The 26,547-nt window shown below is 34.5% G+C and overlaps 1 protein-coding gene across 2 annotated transcripts in view; it reads right to left on the bottom strand.

Moving 5' to 3' along the window:
• Nucleotides 1-26,547, bottom strand: part of LOC139686973 (voltage-dependent calcium channel subunit alpha-2/delta-2-like) — an 89,369-nt gene that overhangs the window by 18,637 nt on the left and 44,185 nt on the right. Inside the window, exons 5-12 of one of the 2 annotated variants that reach the window (XM_071584015.1) lie at nucleotides 21,545-21,683; nucleotides 20,029-20,133; nucleotides 19,846-19,945; nucleotides 17,199-17,360; nucleotides 15,207-15,464; nucleotides 8,799-8,816; nucleotides 1,425-1,511; nucleotides 341-397 (exon numbers count right to left, since the gene is read on the bottom strand). In XM_071584015.1, the coding sequence (XP_071440116.1) occupies nucleotides 341-397; nucleotides 1,425-1,511; nucleotides 8,799-8,816; nucleotides 15,207-15,464; nucleotides 17,199-17,360; nucleotides 19,846-19,945; nucleotides 20,029-20,133; nucleotides 21,545-21,683 (926 nt within the window). The remainder of the gene's footprint in view (nucleotides 1-340; nucleotides 398-1,424; nucleotides 1,512-8,798; nucleotides 8,817-15,206; nucleotides 15,465-17,198; nucleotides 17,361-19,845; nucleotides 19,946-20,028; nucleotides 20,134-21,544; nucleotides 21,684-26,547) is intronic. The other variant, XM_071584016.1, reaches the window with a different exon arrangement.

The following is a 26,547-nucleotide window of genomic DNA, read 5'->3' as shown; positions in this document are numbered from 1 at the left end:
AAGGGAAGGACAACAGGAAAAGCAGCCATAGATGTTGTAAAGAGTAGAAAGTGTATGTTAAGATGTATGTATAGCCAGGAAAAAGAAAAGAGCCAATTCTGCCAAATACTTATGGTCAATATGGCTCATTTCCTTCTTCTGACTATGCATACTCTTAATGGCACTGAAATAATAATAAAATCCGATCAGAAAACATATATGAATGAACACAAATGATAAAAATAAATACACAGAAAAAATAGGACACATCAGGGATCTAAACCTGGGACACTGCATAAAGGTTGCTTAAAGGAGCAGGTGATTTAGGTATTTTGTGATGTCTAAATGTTGTCCAACTCACATTTACTGCAGACCGATTAGCCACTGGAAGAGTTATTGTGGCAACAAAACCAAGTCCCTGGAAAGAAAAATAAAATTTTGCTATCACTGATTTAGACAATTAAGTCTAATTAAATGGAGTAGTTATACATATAAAAATGATCAAGTGGCTCAACAATTTCTCTGATGAACAACACAAGTACATTTTGGTAACTATTTTTTCACGACTCCATATGGTATGCAAAGTGCACTACTTCTGATAAAATGTGGATTAAAAGACTCAGCATTAACAAACTTGAAACTTAATTTTGATGTGTATTGAAAATACAAGTAGCAAGGAGCTTTCAACATATTTTATGTAATTCAGTCAGTATGAAAGGATATCAGGTGACCTCCGAGGAAGAAATGCAATGCTTGGTAAAATAGAATACCAACTCGAAAATATATGGCTGTATCAAAATAAACTGTCATAAAATTAAAAAAAAATGAAAATATCGGTATCTCCATGCATGTGCATGGTAAGAGAGTACTATGAATAAATGGCAATGATTGTTCCCAATGAATAAAATCTTTTACTTAATGAACAGTATACGGCGCTTAAATCCAGAAAAGCACTCGTTTCCTTGAATGAGATTTCCTCGCTGGGTTAGCGAAACCCTCCCCAGAATCCTCCGAGGCATTATCCTTTGCCACAATACCATAAACAGTTGATCTGGAGTACCAGAAGAATCTATTTTGAAATACAAAGCCCAGCGCGAACACTTTCGATTATAGCAGCTCTTTGATTGCACTCAGCACTTGCATGTCACATCTAGGCCATTTTGAGGTTATGAATGTTTACTAGATGCCTATAGATTTCAAGAACGCCAATCACGACCTCCAGTAGAACTACAATATGGCGGAAAATCCAAATTGAAATTCATCCAGATTTAAGCGCCGCATCCTGTAGTTAGATGGAGTACTTTATTTTTTTCTATGAAAAAAATATGAATCATTTCCATTTTCAATGAAAAACAACTATGAAGATATGAAAATAGGGCAATGGAAATCACACCTTCAACTATTTTGGGAAAGGGTTAATATCACATGCCAATATATGAAATTACCCCAGAATCCTTGTAGAAATTTGTCCATTGAAAAAGTTCTTTGTTCCCAGAAATAACTAATGGACGGCTGAGAATTCTCACATAATCCTGCAAAAAATATAAGAAAATTAGACAAAGGACAAAATCTTTTATGCTTAATCATTGATGCATTATAAGATTCAAATCAGTATGAACTATTAATGCATGCAACAAAGTGTAAAAAAATTTTACACAATAAAGGGACTTTAAAGTTTATGACAAGAGAGGATACTATCATTATTGACTTTCAATAGTCCTAAGCAATGTGCAAAACAGAATGAATGCAACTATGATATGGGATGTGAAATAAATGTTTTCTACTGCACCCAGACAGGCGGAGGGAGCACACAGTGATGCTTGGCCTGCCTCGATGCTGGGTTTAATGCATTACAGCAAATGCATCACAGTCTGCACACACATTGACACCTCTCCTCGACACCTCTTCTCAACACCTCTCCGCCGGCATGCCCCCAGTGGGAGACCCTGACCCAACCCAATATCAGCAAAAAGAGGCCAGCCACGGGCCATGGGGCATCAAACCCTATATGGCCAATTCATCTCAAGCATGTTTTCTCACAATAGATAATCAAATTACCTGGCATCAATTTATCCACCAATATAAGTGGAAATATGTCTGTGGGCCATAACAAAATTTTATTTGAAACAGGGCAAGAATGAATATTAACTGGTGGAAAGGAAATGAAAATGACCCTAAAATATTAAAGCAAAGAAGGGAAAACACAGGCAAAATTTGAGACACTTCAAGAAGCTATTCAGCATAAAATGCTTAAATTTTTAAAGTTGAAATAAAAATGTTTCATAGTAAAAATCTTTTCAGAGCACTGATTTGAAAATGATCCATCAAATGCTATTTACTTCATTAATGAGCTCGGAAGCTCAGATGAAGGCTACTGAACATGAATATGGCCATTTTTTCAAACAACTGTAAATCATTAGGTACCTCTTATTACAAAGACATGAAAAATTATACTTCAGCAAAATACTAAACTAGTTCCAAAGAGGCATCAAAATGCCCACGTGTAATGTTAATTCCACTGATGTAGAGGCATGTAATTGAAACATCAGGCTATGGTGGAATTGAACATGATATTAGGCCTAATTGATGCCAACAACCATGTAAAGCTTAACTGCTCAAAATTACATCGATAATACCATAGACCCCACCACAGCTTCACATCACCCATTTGAACATGCATTTAATGCAACAATTCCCTTCCAAATGGACTAAATAACTACATATTTGGTTAATTCATGCACAGTTTTATTATTCACAGCTATTTGTGCACAATTTATTATAAATATCCCTGTAAACCATACGCACAGTAATCAACCCGAAGGTTGGTTTGGTAGGTGATGATAGAGTTCACTCAGTACTAGGTCCAATGGCATGTGAGATTCACACATCAAGGTAGGGGGGGCCAGTGACTTTCTCGGTGCCAAGTTATGGTTTCCCAGGAATATATATATATATATATATATATATATATATATATATATATATATATATATATATATATATATATATATATATATATATATATACACACACACATTTCTATGTAATGTAAATAACCTTTTCTTTCCATGTGATGAATACTAACAAAATTAATGCACATTTTTTTGTAATATGATGAAACCATGCTGAACCAGCTTATCATGAATAAAGCAATAAGTAAATAAATAAATCTGCGGCTGATTATGTTATGTAATAAGCATCAATATAAACCCAAAGAGAATGAAGACTAAAAAGAATTTTAAAAAGTAAAAAGAAGTATGGAAAATTGCACTTCATAATCAGAAGCAACTTTTTTTGAAGACTTTTGAGACACTCACTGTAACTAAGCTAATAATGCAACCATGTTACCATCTGCTAATATTTGTATCATTATAACTTCCTAACTTCTAGCAGGATTTTGTACAGGGAGACTGCCCCAAAACAGAGCTGTAAGGGCCTTTGATGGGTTACAAACTATGGGGTGGGGGAAGATGAAGCAATAGAAATTTTACAGTAATGGGCAGTCAAATTTGGAAATACCAATTGTCCCTATTTTTACAAGTATTGATATTGAATTGGAGGTAAAACAGTGAATTAAAATGCAATGATTCAATCCTTAAATATTCATTTCTAAATAAATCTTTTCTGGAATAAATATTTACAGGCTCTAATTACTATTTACCTCCAAATAATTGCATGTAATCTTGAGAGTAGAACTGTAACCATAAGCCCATGCAATTGTAGAGACGTATTCATGAAAAAATTTATTGGAAATACAACATACATTCCTCCTGGAAAAACCTGAATATGCATACTGTTAACTGGCATATAAACAATGAAATTCCATTTGCAAAAAGTCAATGATTCATTTATGTGGAGCCTAATGACTAATGGCAGCCCGGTAGGCTACCGGTATATAGCAGATAAAACCATTTGGTCCAGGACCTGAGGGCTCCAGGCTTAATTCTGGGCATCACCTCAGATTTCACCTCAAAGCTTCACCAGTTTTAAATGTGTTATAGAGCTTCACAATAACATGAACTTAACCTCAACTATTGAAATAAAACATTTAGTTGAGTAATGTGTGGATTGGACCTATTTTGTTTATGTTTGTTTTCATGAAGGTTTTTCCATGGGATTTTGCTGCCTTAACCTTAGTGGCACTCCCAATGGTGGCATGGATTGAAATATCATCATCATCATCTTTGAGAGAACCAACTGCCACTACATTGCAGGGAGATGAATAGAAGAAGGCAGGAGGAGAGTGGCAAATAGTTGGGATTGACAGGGATGTATTTTAAAATAGAATAACATTGAGTTATTATCACTACATGTACAAAATTGTTTCCTGTGAAGTTTATTCTGAACATTAAGAATGATTCCTTGATCAAGTCTGATATGGGAGTGGCAACATGCTTTTGATTGCTCTCGGACACAATTATACATACATATATGATACCAATTTATATTCTTAAAATAATTAAGACTATGGAAAACAAGAAATTGAAAATCTGTATTTAGAATATTGAGAATATTCATTGGAACAATTTAGCAACTCTTACAAACAGCAAAGAACACAGAGTGAAAAAGATAAGAGGATTGTATTAAAGTGACTCCTTGGGAAACAGCTACAATTATTTTTACATCTATTTGAACTTATGTGGTTTGCAACTATTTAAATCTAAGATAATTTTCATCATTAAATATAGACGATCAAAAGTCAACATTAATGATTAACTTTTAACTTGACATTCAGCTCCTCTCCCACTCATCATATATTTGACACATCAGATTGTTTTTTGTATCATTCAGATGGATTTATATTTGTGATAAATTACAATTTTTTTGTTTACAATTTTCCATATCATTTCCGTTCATTCTATAATGATGCCTGGATCCATTTTGACTGAGATTCAACCATTTCAATTTTTCTACATTAATAGGGTAGTTTGTCATGGTTTTGATTCCAGACTTAAACATTCAACAGTTTTATAGCGTTACTTACTTTGATTCCAAAGAATTAAAAATTGCTCTACCCCCACCACTTCAAATGCTACCATCAGAATCACCCACCTCATCTCTTTTCCCTGATGAAGGACTGTCAGTGAAGCAGTTGTCGTGTAATAAATAAATTAAGTATTACAGAATTTCACAAAGAGTATTTTCTTTGCTACAATGTAAATATACCAATAAGTAATCCCTGAAACTGTCAACTTCATCAGTTGTTGTGTCTTTCTCACAGGTGCCAGTGCTCCACAAGACAGTCATAGAGCATATGCTAGGCATCACATGAGTAATGTGTTTGTTTTCTTAGCAGTTTGTGGTTTTTTTCTGCACTATCTGAAATCGATCTCATGGCATGAATAACACCATCAGATATTCATGAAGCTTTTAAGGAGTCAGAAGGCAAAGAATCTGAAGCAGAGTATGTCAATGCACCTTCGTAAGCTGACCAGGGAGCAGTGGTGCTGAAGACCCACAGACCTCTGGGGATGAGGAAGACCATAATTACTTTACTCAGTCTCCTTCTTCAAAGAGAAGACCATGTAAGGGTAAGTTAAGCTTATAGTTTTCAATTTCTTTATGTTGAAAAATAAAAACATTAGATAATAAATAAATGGTAACTAATTTCAAACAATATTCCATATTTGAATTTATCAATTAGAAAATTATAAATAAATAAATCTACCCATTATTTTATTATTTGTAAATAAAATTTTAACTTTGTAAAACATGTTATGAATATGTGTGGGTGCATGCAAGGATATTTAGGATATTTTTTCCTTTTAGTACTCGCTTGTTGTCCGAAAACAGCAAGGTTTTCACGGATGTTCCTACAAGTTGATGTTGATGTTGTTATTTGACCCTGTCACCTAAGAGAGGATGTAAGCATGGGGCATTTATACTTCTCCATTAAGAAAATTAAAGTGGAAATACATTAACATATTCTGATGTAAAATCATATTCCATTTTTTGTTTTACCGTTTATAAATTAAAACGTATCAATGGCTACACTGTTATTTTATTTTCTCACAAGAAAATGTTAAATTTGTAAAACTTTATCCATACTCATGTGTGTGTTTATGCATAAATATTAAGGGCATTTATTGGTGGATTTCAACTACTTTTTATAACAAAACAAAAAAAATGAAAAACATAATGAATTATTCTGAGACAGAGATCCACTGTGTACTTGAACGTAACAGCTGGTATCTATTGCTAGAAGAGCTTGATGCTTTCATAAACGTCCTCTGCCTATTAAAAACGGTAGGAGTTAAGAGGAGGTATACCTATTTCTATTTAAGTACAGTTTTAAATTTACTCAGTTCAGGCCAGCAAAAACAGATAAGTATGGACAACAAATTTTTAATGGCGGTGGATAAGTACACAAAGTATATTCTGAATGTATTAATGAGTTTATATTCTATATATATATATATATTCAAATATAAATCAATATTCAATTTTAATTTAAAACAAGTCAATTGTTAAAAAGAAAATTTTCAACTCTTTTGATGAATTCATATAACAATGATTTTGTATGCATTGATTATATTTTTTGACATGCCATATATTTGTATGTACTGACAAATCGCTGCACAAATAAATGATTATTATTATTATTTAGGGAAAGATGACTAGCAGCCAAATATTGAGTGAAGTGCTGATCATGTGCCAAAGAAACTTATTCAACATTTTATGAACAAAGGGAGGAAGATCACACCAGTGAGAATTGTTTACATCTACTTTACTCATCAAGCATCTCTAAAAGGGATTTTCCAATGAAACTTCAAGTAGACCTCTCAACAAAAATACATCCAGTCTAGGTTAGCAAATATACAAGCTGTAAAACATGATGTAAATCCAAAAGCAGTTGAAATAACTGGAGGTTGAATATGCCGTCAGGTGAGAAGAGAGTGTAAAGGGAACTAAACAAGCATCTTGTGTCAGGCCTGTGACAAACCAGTTTGTAAGCAGTAAAAAGGGAAAGTGTTTCAAAAGTACTGCACTGGTGACCTTGAGCAATGAGTAACCTTATATTCTTGATATATTTATGCAGCACTAAAATGTAACATACAGAATAAAATGCAACTTTTACTTTTTTCTACCATTGTTTGCAAAGATAATGTCACACACAATTCCATAACTTATGCACAAAAATGATTTAATAACCATGTCTTCAATATCTGGTGCTTCATTTTTTAGTTTTTGCTAAACGTGTAATCCAAATGTGCACTTTTTTTGAGAGATAGTGCAAAACTTACATTTTATCTTGTAAAAATTGTGAGTAAATGATTTCATCAACTTTCATGCATAATTATGACAACTAGGAAAAAGTTCAATCATTAAAACAGGTCATTACTACAACAGGGTCATTTTTAACCCAGGACATGGGTCTAGGGGCTTGGAAGTCACCATGGTTTTTGTATTAAAAATTAACTCTGTTGATGCATTCGACAAATTCAAAGAAACTCTGGGAAGTACTACAGCAGTAACTTCAGTGAAGTTACTGCTTGCCTTCACTGAAGTCATGCCACCTACTGGCATGCAAGATTATGCCATTCTGTAATTAAAGCAAGAGAGAAATCCTTAGTAACATAGCTAAACTGTAAACAGCACTGATTTAGACCTGGAAATTGCCTGGTCTGAGTTTGAATCCTGGTCAAGATGAATGATTTTTCACTTTGCAAAACTTCAGTTCATAACAAATGGAATTTGTTTGTTTAATAGGAACTTTCCAATAGAAATAGTTGTTGCTTCCATGAAATTTTTTTATGAATGAAAAATATAATATTTGTTTCACCTAAAAATTTGGCTCCCAGAAAATGAAAAAGTGCCAAACTTGTCCGTCGACTTTCAGGGTTACAGATGGGATGCTCTGAGTGAGTGCCAGTGAGGGCATATCAGAGTGGGTCAAAGGCAGGGTCATGCACCACATGCTGAGTATGCAGCACACACACTGAGGGCGGCAATCTTGGGGTGGACCGGTGAAGAAGGGCGGGCCAAGGCAAGGTATGACACATTTTAGGGTGCTGACAATTTAGACATTAAGTGGCTATCAGTATCTTGAGAGTTCTGACTTCCTGTTTAACTATTCCAATTGAAAAATTTATACTTTGCAAAATATAAAAAAATGAGAAAAGGTACAGCATTTATTTGTGTAGTTCAGCACATTTGCATCATAGATACAGCTCAGTTCTTGGTGGGCATCTGTTTGATTGCACCCTAAAGGGCCTGATCCCTGTGGTCGGTGGTTGTTTCTGAGCAAAAGGTGAGCAGAGTGAGAGCAGTATCATGGGGGCAGCAAGGAGATGGCCAGGAAATGTCATTCGTGTCAAAGCTAGGGTTTTCAGACACATTCAAATGCAAGCATCAACTCTCTCATGCTACATATTAAGTTGAACAAGAACATTGAGGAATGGTAATGCTTATGTGCTATGAAAAATTCATGAATACTTCAATCATTCACAGTTACTGACACCCAAGCAAACTGCTCTAATAGTTTACTTTACAAATAATAATACATACATACATCATTTCATAAAAACTAAACACTATACACATTGAAATAGCTAACGACACTATTTCTATTAAAATCCTAGTATATCTCTGGAGGGCCTCCCTTCAAGTCCCATAACAGCTTCCATCATCTGAATCTATCACTACAGTTTCTTTCCCTCCCATTTCTAGATCTCCAGTTCAAGTCTCAGAGTGTATTTGCCTGCATGATGCCCTACCATGACTAACTAAAATTTTTCAAGTAGAGTTCTCATTGATGTTTACACACATTGATGCACAACTACTTCTCATCTATTAAATGATGTAATAAAAGTAGATACCTTAACCAGGTTTGCCACCTTGCCAGAAAAAAATTAAGAATTTCATTCCATTACTCCAATATATATTGACGCACTTTTCATATTGATTAAAATTAAAGCACATATAGTATTTATAACTAGTTTTAATCATAAAACCACATCCTGATCATGTAGGATGTTGGCAAATAAAAATATGTACTTATATCTTACCATTATAATAGAATAAGTGAATTGTTAGATTCTGTAGCGTTAAAACAGGGCATCAGATAAAAGCTGATTTCATTGAAATGTGACACATAAGAATATGCAAATGACATTTACAATACAATTAAACAGCATTTGCATAGTTTATGGAGATAAATTGTTTGACTGCTGCCAAAATCAATGGAAAAGGGCCTAAAAGTACAACTTTAGGGCACTATAAAAGTAATGGAAGAGGTCCATTCAAAATGTAATTATGAAATGTTTACTTTAACTGTACTGCTGTGAACTTGAGATGGTATTAATCCATATGGCAACACAATGAAGTATGTTAGTAATTATATATCAAAATAAATCATAAAATTTCTGGACTGAAAATTTAAAATTATAACTTTTCATAAGGTATTTTGAAAAAAAGTGTTGAATTTTAAAACATATCAGCTACCATAAGTTAATCATGTAGGACTCTTCCCAGTTGAAGCTCTACAAAATCTGTAAATAATTTCAAAATCACTGAAGGCCTTAGGGAGAAAATGGAGATGCTTTGTCATCATATTTGAAATACATTTTTCAAAAATGCTAATACATATTTTATGTGACAACTTTCTTAGTTTGTGGCCATAGAAATGCAAATTTATTTCTAAATACTGATTGGAGGCTGTTCTTTTATTCTTGGGCTGAGATTTGAAATATAAATTTTTGTTTTCCTATCAAGTTTCCTGAATTCATATGTAATTTTTTTTGAACACCTAACTTTTGAATGATTTGTGTTTAATTGCATTTCAAACTTGTTAAAGCAAATAAAATGAATATAACATGAAATACTATACTAATCTAATGCCAGCCAGCAGCTGTAGTGCTGTTTCAAGTAATACTGAAAAACTGCTTTCACCAGGACAACAAAAGCACCATGAAAAACATAAGCCATTCAAATTAACATGCTGGCATCTTACTCCTCTAATGACAATAATAAAATTGATGATTATGAACCTATATAGCCAAATTACTGCAGTGGAAAATAATTACCTTAAGCCAGCATATGTAATATACACAGTTTAACTTACATAAATAAATAAAATTGTGAAAATTATGTGCTTAAATTGGAATATCATGTGTGAGATTTTAAAGCCAAAATAAATTTCCAGAACACAAATGTGATGTATTACATACCACATTGACTAACATAGCCAGTCTTGACCATTGAAAATTCATGTATTACCATAATACCGTACCACAGGTAAGTATTAATTTAGGGTACATAAATCAACGATTTCCCTACATGTTCCGAGTAGATATTAATATGTCTAATTGCCAGACAGGTCCAAAGGGGGAAGCCTTGAAGTTACACCCTTATTTTGTTAGATAGCTTGATTGTAAATATGTTGTTATATTTCATGGTGCTGTTGCCTTTTTTTATGGACAACAAAGGTGGCTGTCAAACAAAGCCCATAGCCACCTGCCAATGGTAGTAAATGTCTGAAAAAAGACACTACTGAATCAAATTTAAGTATGTACCAAGCTTCCAAAGAATATTGGCTTTAAACAAAAATTTAAAATCACTAAGCATGAGAATATGTATTGAAAAAGCCACTGACAGTCTTGGGCAGTTGAGAAGGCTGGGCAAACCAACCCACTGCTAATGAAAGAGGCCTTGTATTAAGATGACAGGAGTGAGGAAGTTGGAAGGCACAGCAGTGGTTAAGTGCTCAGGGTTTCACAACACATTGAGGATTGGCATGGAATGTGGTTAAATGTTAATTGTTCAAGATGTGAGTTAGAGGAATGTGCAAAGGAGTCTGATGGGAGAAAAGGAAGACTGCATATTGAGGCTAAATGTTGGGTTGGCGAGTGCAATGGAACAAATTGAAGTGGTATGGGCTGGAAATGAGAGACTCAATGGAGAATAGCATATTGCAATGGCACCCAATGAAGATGTGAGGGAAGGAAAGATGGGAGATGGAGGAGGAGGCGAGGTCTATCTAGCATAAATAGTGATCACAGCGGAGAAAGTGAGGGGTGCGGAACGGGAAAAGGGTCGGCTGAGATCATGGCAAAGGGGAATCCTCAGGAAGCTCAACCTGCAAGCTCCGCAAACATGACAAATAGAAAGGGAAGCAGTAATGGGGGGTAACTAAGGACACTCACTGGAGCCTGGGTGAAGGATCACCCACCTCTTGTCCTGAGATGGGGAGACTCCCTACCATGCCCACGTGGGGCACATTCCACAAATAAACATCATCCTGAGAATGCTCTTAGAGCCTGGGAATGGGCAACTTTTGGATGAGTTAGGGGATGGAAAATGGCTTTACACACGATTTGCTTGAGGACCCTCCCATCACAGGTAAAAAAAATCAATTACCACCTTGGGTGACTCCCAGCAGAGATATCCTGGCAATGCATGTGCTGGAAAAGAGCATGACAAAGAAGTAGCACTGATTTGTGTGGGGACAAAGGAGGTGAATGGGTAAGCAAGATGTGGTAGGCCCCATTCAGGATCTGTGCACAATCACAAGGAAGAAGTTCAATATGCTAAAGCCATAGTCAGTGGTAAATCAAGGAGAGGAAACACATTACAAAAATGACTAAAGTAATTATGATATGCATTGAGTGTGCAGAAAATAAGGACTCCTATTTGTCCATTTGAACTGTTGGATTAATGAAACTGATCTGGCCAGAGAGGGCTTGAACCTAAATAAGAGAGGATCAATGAAAATTGGAGAACTGCTACATACTGTGGTACATTCACTTCACTCACTGAGTTAGTAGAAGAAGCTGCCAAGGATGCAAGAGTTGGATCTCAAAGGCTTGAAGAACATGAAGGCAAGAGCTTCATAGTTTCTCAGGTTAACCACAGGAGTGTTCAGAATAAAGTAATGAATTTTGAGATGTTGGTTGATGAATACAATCCTGATATTGTAATTGGCACATAGTGATGGCTAGGTGCCAATCATATTTTACCAAACCAGATCTTCCACCAAAATTTTGCTATTGATAGAAGAGATATGGATAGTTGCGCTGGAGGGATTTCCATATGGGCAAATAAAAAATTAGTAAACACTTTGGAATGGCTATGAAATGATTGTGAGATGATGTGCAGGCATGTAAAAGGTGGAAATGGAACATCTCTGGTCTCAACAGGGGATGAGACAGCCCAAGAAATTGCTAGTCGTTGTTTAATGCACAAAGAAGGCTTTGTGCGGGTGTTGAATAAATCCACCCATGGGACCAACACCCTCAATGCCATTGGTACTTTTGAGACCAAATGTTAGGGTGGGGAAAGCGGATATCTTCCTGGGAATAAGCAATCATGCAGCTGCGTGTGTGTTCATATTAATTGGGAAAGTGCCCTGTGGAAGGGACTAGCAAACAAAAGGACTATATATAAATAGTGAAGGATTCCTGCAGATCTTAAGGAAGAAATTCTTCGAATGGTTAGCCAGGGGTCAGAATATAGAAATAATTTAGGATGCCTTTACGAAGATAATGGAGGAAGGATTAAAAAAATTTTTGTTCAGAAAAAATTCTCAAAATCAATACTGCCCTATAGTTCTACAACCACAAAATCAAATCACTGCAAAAAAATAATAAGGGGAATACCAACAAAAAGTTACAAAAGTATGTAATCACTAAAAATTGTAAAATATTAGCTTGGAATTGAAGTAGGAAAAAGAAAATAGCAAGGGATATAGTCTTGCAGAACAATCTTGACTGGTAATTAAAACCAAATTAACTAATACTTGAGGAGAGGGAAAGCCATTTGGGAAAATATTACAGTTTATAGAAATGAGGACAGAACTCTACTCACAGGTCAAAATAATAAGCTTATGCTTTCAACAATTGGTACGCTAGTGCGTATTTGGGAAGGTAAATAAAATACATACTTTGAATATGGCATTTCATCCTTTGAGACATCAAGGAGGGACAAAAATATCGAATTCTAGAAGAACTACAGCAAATAATTTGAGAATTTTAAAGAAACTAAGAAAATATGGTAAAAATAGCCAATAGAGCAAGATGACATTTCAATTGGCTTGCTCAACATATTTGGTAGTGCTGCTTTGTCTTATATAAATTATTTACTTAAAGTCACCATGAATAAAAATGCCCTACCTTAAAACGAGAAGAAGGCACACATAAATGAATCCTCAAAGGAGGGGCAAAGCCCCTTCTGAAAATTATACACTGACTGGTAAACATAATTTTAGTGGTCTGCTAGTTAATAGAAATGATAATTGCTAAATATCTCTGGGATTTATGGGTGAGTAAAAACTGGTTGTTCAATGGCCTACATGGTTTCAGAAAAGGGCACACATTTGATGCACAACTATTGGGTTTCTGTCAAGGTATTACTAATTCTATAAGTACAGGATTAGAAGTTGATGCCATAATAATTGATCTATCAATGGCATTTGGCATGATTGTTCATCATTGACTTATCCTCATGATGGGCCAACTACCACTGCAAACAGAGAGCAGAATTATCTCCTGATATCCTAAAGGGTCAAATGCAAAGGCCAAAGGCAGGAGAAATATGTCCCAAAGAAATGAGTGTGCCATGGCGAAATCCACAAGGTGGCATCCCTATACTGGTTTTGTTTTTAATCTACATAATTGAACTCCCTGATAAAATTAACTAACCAATACGACTATTTGCAGATTTCAATGGTAAAAAATGCTTTTGGGTGTTCCTTCACATCGGGGTAACTCTTGGCGACAACAATTTCTCCAGCCATTCCGCTGGAATCTTCATGTCAAAAGTGGCAGTGTGTCCATTTTGGCTATCTTATATAGGGGAATGGGATCCGCAGGTTGTCCCTGAATGGCCGAGCCAATGACAGCCAAAATTTATGCATTGTCACTTCTGACCTGAAGATGCCAGTAGCATGACTGGAAAAACTGTTGTTGTCAAGAGGCACCCTGATGTGGAGGAATGCCAAAAAGCCTATACCATTGTGAATAAATGCCATGGAAACCTCAGATGATAATTGCAGATTACTGCATTGTCCACAGGAAAGTTGAGAAGAAGAGTAATTGTGAAGTCATGTAAACACAATGGCTGTCTGGGTGGCAAATAATATCCTATTTCATTACTCTTAGTAGCAAGTATCACTAACAGGAAATACAATTTCTCTGGTAAATTCATCCCTAAATGTGATATTAGCAAATATTTTGCAGTATATTTAACCAAGGATTTTGGATGATGAATATGACTTACATGGTTAATGAAGCTTTCAAAAATACTGGATTGGGTGATGAGAAACCTGAATTAAAACAGTTCAAGCACTAACGGAAAGACATGTGAAACCCAGGTAAGGACTGTTTTTGAGCATTTATTAATGGTGTGGGGCCCGTACATAGAAGGTCATAGCACAAAATTGGAGGTAGTGTGAACTACGGAAGCTAGATATAGGAGAGTAGAAAGTATGTTAGAAAAGTTAAAAGAACCATGTTGCGACTCTTTACAAACTAGGAGAAAAAGAAACAGGCTCTGAGGAGTGTTTCATCTGCAAAAGAGGGGGAAAATATAGGGAGAAGTAGGGAAAACTGTGGAAAAACCAAATTTCATAGGATTAACCATAAGAAATTTGGTAGAATGTTGGTCACAAATGACTTGCATAAAAAAGTCATACCTCAATAAAACAATTGTATATTGGAACAGATTACCTGCAGAGCTATTTGACCTCTAATCAAACATTGTAAATATTTGCAAGAAAAAATCTCAAAGCCTCAAATATAATTACATTTTCACATGAACAAAATACTTAGTTCTTTTTGGTGTCCCGTTTGTTCATTTCACTCAATAGTGTGAGATGCACAAATAACCACTGTTCGTAAGTTGTTTGTATTTATGTTCTTTGGGATGTATGTTACCACATGACATCAAATGAAATTGTAGAATTTGTAATAATAATAAATAAACATTATGCTTAATCCATGATATTGTGAAAAATTCAATAACGGAAGGCAAAATTAAGAGTTCATATAAGTTACAAATGCAAGCCCAATTACAATATCATGCCCTATCTTACATGTGGCATGTACTTAAAGTCACTGCCATGGCTTCCAAAGCAAAAAGAACTCCTTAAATACCCTTTCCAATATACAGCAATACCAAAAGTGTACAGAAATAATTCAATAATAAGCAGCATTGAAGCACAATCAGAGACACTAGTCATGAGAAAAAGAAGTGGACAACTACAACTTGCATGGCATAACTTAATGGCATACCTGAATTCGAGTCCTGATAGCTCCTAGTGCTGTAATTGTATTGAAGTACCCTTTCGTCTCGCACGCAATTGTCTTCAGGATTACAGTAGGAATAGGGTGAGGGCCACATGCATAGGTGAAAATTCGAACATTCTCTGTGATGGAGTCATTGCGATAATGGTTGAGGATTTCCTCAGGCCACTCTGTTCCACCATCACTGAAGAACATGATCACTTTGTGGCAATCAGATCCTTCCCAAGGTTGCTTTCTTCCTTCAAACTATATGGAAGCAGGGGAAAAAAATTAAGTTGAGGAAGTTTGTTTGCTGCTCTGCATAACTGAAAATTGGCTAAATGTTGGGTGATTGAGGTATGGCCACAAATGCAAGCCAGTACAGTGGAACCTTACCTAACAAGCTATTTGTGTAGCAAGTGATTTGCATAAAGAGTAATTTTTACAATGAGCAAAAAAATTTTTTCTCACGTCTCTCTTAGCAAGTAACTTTTCACATAATGAGCGACAAGGAGAGGTGGATTCCGGGAATAATCATGAACCTGCTGTTTCAGTTTGTGCTTAGCACTCATTCCATTAGTATCTTAATGTTGCTAATGGTCACACATTTTTCCAAACTTGTGTTCAGACAGAGCAGACATATTATTTGTTATATTCTTGTGCAAACTTTCACAATATTTTGTGAATTGTTTTAAAATTGTCCCAAAAAACAAAACAAGAAGACAGCCACAGGAGAATAAAAATAACCTTAGAAATGAAAAGTAAAATCACTGAAAAGTAAGAATGAAATGTGAGCATGGCTGATTCATCATGAACATACATTCGATCAATGCCAACAAACTGAACTATTCTCAAAAACTAGGGTAAAATTAAGGAGGTAAATGCTTCAAAGGGTGTGACAAGAATATCTCTCAACTGCTATGCATTCCCAATGAAGCTGAAAGGTTACTCACTCCTCATGGATAAACAAAAAGCAATTGTGAGGCCATGCTATTAGCATGAGAAGGCAAAATTGATTTTTGCCGACCTCATTAAAAAGATGTCAGGATCACCAATGACCGAAAAATAAGTATTTAAGGGAAGCTGTGGGTGGTTCGAGAAGTTTAGAAAAGAACCAGCATCCACAATATTGTGAGGAATGATAAAGCATTGAACTCTCGCTCAGATAGTAGAGAACTTTCTCGGTAACTTCAAGAAGTTCATAGATTCTAAAGGATTACCTGCTGCAACAGGTTTTTAAATGTGATGAGACGGGCCTCTTCTGGAAAAAGATGCCAAAGTGAATTCATATGACAGCAGAGGGGAATGCATAGCATCGCACATTGAGAAGCATCACCCTAGTAAAGTGGTGGCTATGCATGCTACAAATTTATTCAACGATAATGCTGTGTCACTTATTCACAAAATTTTGAAGCTTTGGTAAAAATACATAACTCCAGACAGCTTTCTCACAAAAAAGAATTGAGAATGTACTATAAATAATAAATTAATTATATTGATCCTTTTTTGTTTCCTGCAAATGGAATTCCAATTCTAGGTTGGCTCATTCTGCAATAGAAGAAAACATGAAGATGATTGAATATCCTAAACAATGTATGCATAATTTCTTTGCATAAACCATTTATTTTTTTCTGGCAAGGAATGCATTATAGTATTTTACATTAATAAATAGAGAAAATTTTTTTGCTTATTAAGTGTTTCACTTTATGAGAAAGATTGCAAAACGAATGATGCTTGTTGTGCAAGGGTCCACTGTTTATGATATTTGGAATTGTATAAACTCATTGAATGCCGAGTTCAATTTTCGTGCTCTCTTCCTCTTCATAAAATATGAGGTCCTAATTCATTTATTGTTTCCTCAGAAGTCAAATAATGCATGCGGCTGCACAAAAATATAGTAGTTAAAAATACTTAAAGGAGTTTACATTTGTGTGTTAATCATATAATCAAAGTCTTACATATACTGTTTTCTTAAAATATAATTTCATTGATATAACCTACCTTCCTAAATGCCTCAAATGCAAATTCCAGAGCAGTTGCATAACTGGTAAGATTTCCTTCTTGTAATTGGTCAACAGCATCATATAAAAGTCCTTTATGGTAACTTGTAGCTTGAACTAAAGTATTTAAGCAGGGTATCACCCAATCAACTTCATTGTTGAACTGAAAAACAATTTAAGCAATGACTGCTGCATGATATTAAAAAGTTATTCTGCATAAAAAATTTAAAAAAATGGTTTATGAATGTATGAAATTGGTGAATTGAAATATTACTCACAGATCAGTGGCAACAAAAAAGCATAATGCCTGTCATCACTCACAGGTGGTATGTAACTAGTATTACTTGCACTCAAGCCAGTGATGGAGAGCAGGATCAACACCAACTATTATATCATTTACATGACATGTTTTCAAATAGGTTGACTTCAGCTACACCCATTGAAGTGCTTATCATCTGTCCATAATTTTTTTTTTATAAAATCTAAATTAGTGCAATGAAGAGGTCAACAACTAGTCAATGAAAAATCTAGTGTTTGGGCTTGCAAATTAAAAATAACCACTCATTATGTTTTAAATACCATGCATTTATAGCAGAAACTACAGCATAATCATGACTTAAACTTCATAATAATTATAGTTTCAGTCCTTTGTAGCTATGGCGAATCTAATTAATGATTACATCGTCAGATAAAATATTGATCATTATTTCCCATCATATTCCATAACTATTGCAATATTCAAATCATAAACTAGTAAAATAATAACTGCTATTTCTCATCCATTGGTTTTACAAATGGGAAAAAACCCTAATATTTTGGCTGGTTTTGCAGATAATTGCCTAATTCAGGCCAATGAATGGTTAAAAATTGTCTTAGGCTTTCTATATTCTTAGAAAGCTAATCATGTTTATTTCATCTGGGTATTTAGATTTTTTCTTTTGTTTCTTGGTTATAGGAAAATGCTATCAGGATAATAATCCAAGCATCATCTTCGGTACACTGCCGACCACTTTTCATCAGATGCCAAATTTTGACAGTTTTTAGTAAGTTTGTTTTCTACATTCTCTTGCATGTAAAAAATGACCTCCATGGAGTACCATAACCATAACCCCGCAAGGTGTGAAACTAATGATCACAACACAAAAAATAAATCTCTTTTATCAGTAAATAACTGTAGTTTTAATAAATCCTAATAATCATTCTCAAATATGGGAATAAAACTACATACTTTAAGTACAAATTTAGCTATACACTGGCAATGCAAGAGTAGCTAGCATTGCCACATTTAGATCAGTGATATACTCATGGCTAACATCTAAAGCTTTATATTCATCAGATAAATATTTCTCTCATAATGTTCCTGATCTTATGTACCCATTATATACCTGTATTAATTTTATTGTCTTGATGAGGTCTATTATGTTTTATATACTTAACTACCAATGCATATTCATTATTATTATCGGTATTTTCCCTGAACCACCAATCTTGGTGTATGCATACGGTGAGTATATGAGTAAGGATATGGCTTCATAATTAAACGTGGTTTGTACAGGATAGGTATTGCAGCCTAATATTATATAAATACAGTTAACAATGCCTCCAAAATTTGGATAGCAAAAAAGTACTTTATGAAATGGCAAATCTATTCCATTAAAATTACATTTGGGGATTAATGCTTGACACAACACCAAGAGCTAACAAGTACCATGAGGGAAAGTTTAAAAGCACTTTGAAGAGAGAGATGAAAAGTACGTGAAACCATTTGGGAGTAAATGGGTGGTACCCAAAATTTGAGTACCATCCATAAATGCCCTGTGGTACTGTAAAATCTATGCAGGACATTTTAAAGAAGTGAATACTGGAAAGTAAAATTCATGCATCTAAAAATAATATAATTAAACCAAAATATATGCATACTGAATCCCTTTGCCATGAGCATGGATTATTAAGTAAAAAATTGTAGAATAAAGGTAAAACCATCACGTGATAAATGGCATCAAGCATCTGAATAGTCCAATATCTTTCTCAGAACAGTGTTACACATACATCACTTATGTTTAAAACATAAAAACTCTCCTGCAAATATCCTTCAGGGCACAATCAACTGTTAAGTTTCCAAGAGCATTCTGTTGTTTAGTTGGATGGGTGAAACCTTAAGAAGAATATCAAAATTTTTAAAAATCAAGTTTTTTTCCTGCTTAATGATCTAAAACTAACAACTATTTGGTCATTTTAGGCAAGACGAGCTACTGTGGGGTTGTGGGCCTATACTAAACATTTGTACTAACTCTGATGTCAGAAGGATGAAAAAATAAACTATCGGCAATGCATTTTTTGATATAGCGGAGAATATAAATGATATCTATAGGTGTGGCAGTACACTAGTGCATGGATACACTGCTCTGAATTGGTGAGTTAATGGTGCATTTCACCTGAGTTTTCCACAAAGCTTCAGAGGCAAGTGAGCAGGGCTAAATATATGTGAACCGATTCCATAAATATTTTTTTGTGGATGATGTTGACAGCAGAAGATAACATGTGCATATAGAGTACATCCAGGCAAGAATAGGTCACCCTTGTGATCACCCATTACAAACTATAGGAAAGAGGAAATTTGAAGAGTGTGAAGATCTCCTCAGACCAACCCATGCAACATTGACGTAATCATCCTCTCCTAGTGTGTTCAGCAAAGTTTTCACAGCTATCTTCATAATGTCAAAAGTCTGGCCATGGACACTCCCACTCCTGAATGGAATGAGGAAAATAAAATACATATAAATCACCCCTCAGAAGCAAAAGCAATATCAAAATGCCCAAAGGGTACTTACACATCTATTAGTATGACTATGTCCTTGGGAGAAACAGATCCTTGAATATACCACGACTGACGTCTGACATCAAATAAATCAGGCAAATTTGGAATTTCTGGCCACCTGTTGGCATAAAAGACAACAAAATAAAGTTCTATCATACTTAAAAGAATTATTCAGATACTATATACAGAACAAGAATTTACTTATCAACATAATATTCACTTAATTAAGGATGAGGAAAACTTATGGATATCTCCATGCCTCGTTAAATTACTTCCATGTTTCTTCTCTTATTGATTTTTCAAAGTGATCATTGACCAGAGATCTGTAGGAAAAAATAAATTCAAAGGGTGTGAAGATATTAACCATCTGAGATGGAATTTCACAAAAAAAGAGATGGGAATGATCAAAGATAATCAAATCATTCAAAATTGTGTCACAAGATCAATACTTGTAATTGATCGAACACATGAGTCATTTTTGCTTTTTTTAATTGAAGACTGGAAATTTGAAGTGATATTTCTCTCAATTCCTAATTTTTAGACATTTATTTAGAGAGGGAGGGTTAAAGGCGACTCACTTTCTCATGGACCTGAGAATCTCCATTTCATTTAGATGGGATGAACCCAAAATGACTCTCTTCCAACTCTATGGGTCACTACCCCCAGTCGTTAATTGGGTTATTTCCCCCAGTTATTGACTGGCACAGTCTATCACCACTTAGCCTATGATAATATGCTAGCTAATGGATGTATATCATAATGCACAAATGACCATTGTATGTAAATTGTTTTTATGTATGTACATTGGGATCTATGTTACCACAGACTCAAATAGAGATATATCATTATATGCATTTAATCTAGCATTAAATTTTGAATATCTAAAGGTTCCCACCCTGATCTTGCAACAAATGTGGGATGCTTTGTGCTCTTTCTCATGAATTTTGCTCGCATCTGGTAGCCCTTGTATGTGCCTTGTCTGATTCTGTAGTCGGCATTTTTTGAGATGGATACCATGTTCTTGCCTCATACTCCTTGAGAGATCTTATTAAGAGAACACGACACTTCTCCTTCACTTTCTCAACACTACATTTTCCAACTAAACGTTTGAGGATTAGACCATTTTTTAATATTTTTCAATTCATTGTTTAGTATTTGACAATCTCTGATCAATGATCTCTAAATCAATGATTTTTTAATCTATTTATGTTTGTTACACTATGGTAGCATGGTAATGAAAATTATTGAAACAAAAGAATGAAGAACTTCAAGGATCCTTGAATATTCTATCTTCACTTTGCCTGATCATCAGGCAGGATATGTTTGGCCATTTGCTGGGTCAAACATATGCTGCCTCAATTGACTTACCAAACATACATTCATAATAGATTCAAACTGTTAGAATTTTCACACAATTCATTGCTGGTTACCATTTCTTATCGATAATATCAGCACTGATGTATTCTTCAAACAATTCCAGCAACCCTCACAAATTAAAATTTAAACACTCCAAGAATGATTTCTCTTACCTGAGTGCAGGATAAACTCGCATAAAACCTCTCTGGCTTCCAAAATACTGCCACCGCAAGGATGGATCCAGCTGTAAATTTTCCTTAAATGCTTCATTCAGCAATGATGTCCACTTCAAGCCGTTAAGAATTTGTGGATCTATAGGAAAAAGGCGTCAAACTTTTAATAGTCAGATTCTCATGAAGACCACTTGCATTTTCAACAGCATTAAATTCCCACTTCCATCTTTAAATATAATTAGGCAGATAATAAAGTTAACTAAAGAATGCAATGGTACCAAAAAAATTCATTTCTAGCATATGAAAGAACACGTAATTGGCATGGAAAAATTTACAAATTCAAAGCACCCAACTGTCTAAAAACATTGTATATATTAACATTGGCATGGGAATTAATTTTAAGAATTTTTGCAGCATGAAAAATGAATGGATGGATATTATCGAAAAATGTATGGGCACTGTCAAAATTCATCTCCAGAATATAAAAGAACGTGTAAGTGGCATGGAAAAATCTACAAGTTTTAATCATCTAACTCCCTCAAAACATTCCAAATAATGATATTGGTCATTACAATTGATTTTAATAATTTTTGCACGATGAAAAATGAACATTCATCAAGAAAGGTAATCTTTCCAACAACTTAGATCTCATATTTCACTTTTCTTTCTTCCAAAATAGCCAACATTTCAAAGAAATTTTCAAGCAAGCAACTCTAAGACCCCCATACATCAAAAAAAGCAATAATCTTCAAATACAAAATTCAAATTTCATTCACTACTGATAGTAAACTTTCATGCATTTTATGTACGAATCTAATTGAAAACATCAATGGGCTCCAGATCTCAATTCAATTTGAAGTAGATAAAATATGCAATTTTTTGCAGTGCAAATTAATAATGAAACAGTTAAAAAACAAATGTTACCACCATACAAGCCTCTTTTTATTGCAGTAGTCATAATTATTTTATTTGCCCAAAAGATCAAATATAGAGGGACCATACAAGATATGAGGCATGTCAGGTCATATTATGTAAATATAAGCTGTTTGAGGCAAAAATAAGATAATTCATGAAATTTAAATATGTGACTCATCATCCATATATGCCCCAATGGAATTATACAATTTTTTACAAAGAATTTTTTTTCAATTGAGCCTTAAAAGAAAAAATATTCTTAGAATTTAAGAAATTAAGAGGAAGTAAGTTGTAAAAATGTATACCCATCTCTTGAGGTCCCAATTTCATCCTTTTTGTTCTAACTGACATGCAATGTGAATAATTGTTAGTTCGTGTGAAGCTTTTACATTAGACAAAATAGATAATATAATATCACAAGAAAAAGGAAGAATTTTTAATTAAGATAATATTCGTTAAAAAGGTGAACTATTATGTTGAAAGGCAACAATTCCATTTTTGTTGTACTCACAATATCATATCTAAGAAGTGGGAAGACCTCCAAAGTGTAATGTTATACAATACTCAAAACAATCCACCATAATGAAACTTAAACAAATTTTTATACTTGTAGCTTATCTTAGGTGTCTTAATAAGTATCATGCTGAGTCCAACTTGTGCTTTAAATCCACTACCTGTTTTTCCCAGGACATACTGAAATGAATACAAATTCCTAGGAACTTACACTAAGACACTTGTCCGAGAGACATGATCATTATTTACAAGACAGCTTTCCATCAAACTTTAACAAAATGTGAGCCTATTTATTTGAGTTTTATTACCATTTAAGCTCAAATGTATATCAACATACCATTTTTTGATTGCATCCATTACATGATGTGATTCTTGATGAGATTGGAGAAAGATGAATCAGAAAATATAATATTAAGATCATCAGCATGCATATGCAGATATGGGTAATCCCATCAGGTCATTTAGAGGTTAAGGTGGATGGTTAATATACAGGAGGAACTAGACGGGTTCTACAATTGATCCATGAGGAATACCCAGAGGTAGGATGAAGTTCAGGAGTATTTATGAATTTAATTTGATATTAATAGAGCCTGAGTATGATCACTAAGATAGGAACTTATCCAAATTTTAGGCATACCTCAAATTCCTAATATTTCTATTTTTGAAAAAAAATATTTTGTAGTTAACATGATCAGCAGTCTTGGAGAACTTGAAAAATAATATCTCTACTCCATGTTAATTAACTAAACACTTCAATACTGTTTAAACTGATTCATAATTAACATGTGTTGTCTTTATAAACTCATGCTGAAAGGGGCAAAATATTCTATTTTAATAGAATAGTTAATTTGTTGTACTTAACCTGTTCAAATATTTTTAAAAAGTATTTTGGACAGCAACATGTCTATAATTATTCAGAATATCCGACCAGCCATTTTATTTATAAACAGGTATCATTTCCAGTGTTTTTGACTGGGAAGGGTAGTTAACCCATGAAGCACAAATTCCATGATGAGAAATAATAATTCTCATTTGATTAGGTCAAAACTAGAAGAGAATAATTTACTTGGTAGTTTGATATCTATCAGGAATGAACTAAGAACACAGTATGTAATTATACGAACATCTTCATGAGATACATGGTTTGATATTTTAGCTGTGCTTCAAAACTGTCTTCACTTCACTAACCACATGAGCCTCTACAGTTAAAGAACATTAGCAATTGAAGCGTGTCTGAAAAGTCTTGGAAAAATTAGATTGCATCATTTTGATGCAGCATGGAACCAAATGCTAGGACATGTGTGGCCAAAATGTTGAGTTTTGCATTGGTAACACATAACACTGCGCATTTATTTTACATTAAAAAGCCCTTTTCACATAATGGTGAAACATTTTTATGTTCAACCACTTTTTTAATATTACATATTATTGATTAGGGGAGGTTAACAACAGTTAATGTTATTTGTGCCATCAGAGCTAAGTGGTCGCGAATTCATAGAAATAGGATAATCAGGGAATAGTGGAGAGAAAGCTGGCATTAGCCAACACTTAATGAAAGGTGCCAAGAGGCCAGACAATGGAGCATTCCATCCCAAAAATGGTGTGTTCCACTTGAACTGCTCTCCAAATAGCACTACAATTAGGTAGGTATTGGATACCACTCAAAATACCTGCCAACTCCAGGATGTGAACCTGAACCCTTGGGGTCGGAAGATGCACCAACCTGATTCCCTTTCTACTATGTACCTCACTAACCACATCTACCAGCCACATCCCAGTCAGTAACAGGGGGAGGCTATCCTGGAATTTATTTATTTATTGCTTTATTCACCATAGGCCGGTTAAGCACAGTTTTGTCATAAAACAAAAAAAATGTACATCAATTTTGTTGTATGCATCGCATGAGAAAAAGGTTATTTACACTACATAGGGATATTTTATAAACAAAATTTTAGGCTTTTCTTTGCATAATGTACAAAATTCAACCAAAGAGTACAAAGGTTAAATAAGTAAGTATGCTTTAAGTTTACGCTTGAGATTATTTAAAGGAGATGCTTTCAAATCTGGAGGAAGAATGCTTAAAAATTTATCTCCTGATGGGTTTGGGAAGGCTATGATTCTTTTTCCCATTTTTATCCTCGGAAGTATGAAACAGGATTGAACTCAAAAGATATTGGCATGGAAATATTCAGCTAAAAATTTATCATTTAAAATATATTTATTAAAAGGATATTTCCTATGGAAGGATTATTCAGAAAAAAATTATATGTTCAGCATTAAAATCCAAGACATTTCCAAGGATTCGTCTTTTTCAAAATTTCTATGATGTAACAATTAGGCAGTTCCTCCATGCATTTTGCTGGTTTTTCCCAGCTATCACATGTTCTCTAGTCTCTCGGTCTCTTAAATGGAATGAAGCATACAATGCAAACTGCAACAAACCCATTGAATTTCTGCAATTATGTTGAATTATTTACCTTAAAAAAATAGAAAAGTTTAAATTTATTTGTTATGAGATTAGAAATTTGTTTTTTTCTTGTTTTTATCCAAATCTAAGTGTTTGCTCTAACTTTCAACATGGGTACAATACATTCACACTAATTATATATATTTCTACTCTTCCAGGTATCTTGATTCACCTATTAAATAAAGCAGACAACTGTCATTCTGTTTTCATCAAAACATTCAGATAAGAGCAGCAAAATTTGAAGTTATAGTTGCATATTTGTTATTGCCAGATAACCTTCAATCACAGGGCTACAATAAGGAACTTACACATATGAATGAATTGAAAATGAAAACGCAAAAAACCCTAAACCAATCCAAGCTTTTTAGGGCGAGATAAAAATATCAAAGAGAGTGAAATTTGAAAATGCATAAATATTATCCCTCTTTTTCCGTTCCTGGCCATTTGGCTGCATGATTTCACTCTTGCCAAAGTCCATATTCTGTTCATATTGTCTGAATAGTCACAGCGAGCTGTATCAATGGCATCTCATACAAGAGTCAATCATAAGAAAAAGAAGGCAATGTGATTCCCAAGAAAAGGAAGGCATTGAGGTAGAGGGATGTACGATAGAATAGTTTTAATAGTTCACCTATTTCAGAACATTTAGAAGAAGGTGAGCAAAGTTGCAAGGATATTAAAGGGCAAGGGACTATTGGCAATAAGCAATGTTGACACACCAGTTCCCATTAGACCATCAAAGGGAAGCAATGTTGGTCCGGGAGGGAGGCTGAATGGATGAACTTTATCATAATTTGTTGTTATTAGTATATTAAACAAAATCGGCCCCAAGAGCCTTCCAGGTTATGAATACTTCTGACTGTGAATTCCTTTTTTGCTGGCCCCGGTGGCAGCGGGGTAATGTCATCGCCTACCAGCTCAAAGGTTGTGAGTTTGATTCCTACCGATGAGTTTTTCTCCACCTAGGGCATGGATGCTTGTTATTGTCTTCAACGCAATGTGTAGGGGCCAGGTGGAAAAAAGGCCTATGAAGTCTCAATCTTGCCCCATTAAAGTCGTTAAATAAATAAATAAATTATCTGGACTCAACTACCATGCTTCCAAGCCA

The sequence above is a fragment of the Hetaerina americana genome, unplaced genomic scaffold (assembly GCF_022747635.1).
Source record: "Hetaerina americana unplaced genomic scaffold, ioHetAmer1.1.p SCAF_16, whole genome shotgun sequence".
NCBI classification, from domain to species: Eukaryota; Metazoa; Arthropoda; class Insecta; order Odonata; family Calopterygidae; genus Hetaerina; species Hetaerina americana.
This window is presented reverse-complemented; position numbering and strand designations above follow the sequence as displayed.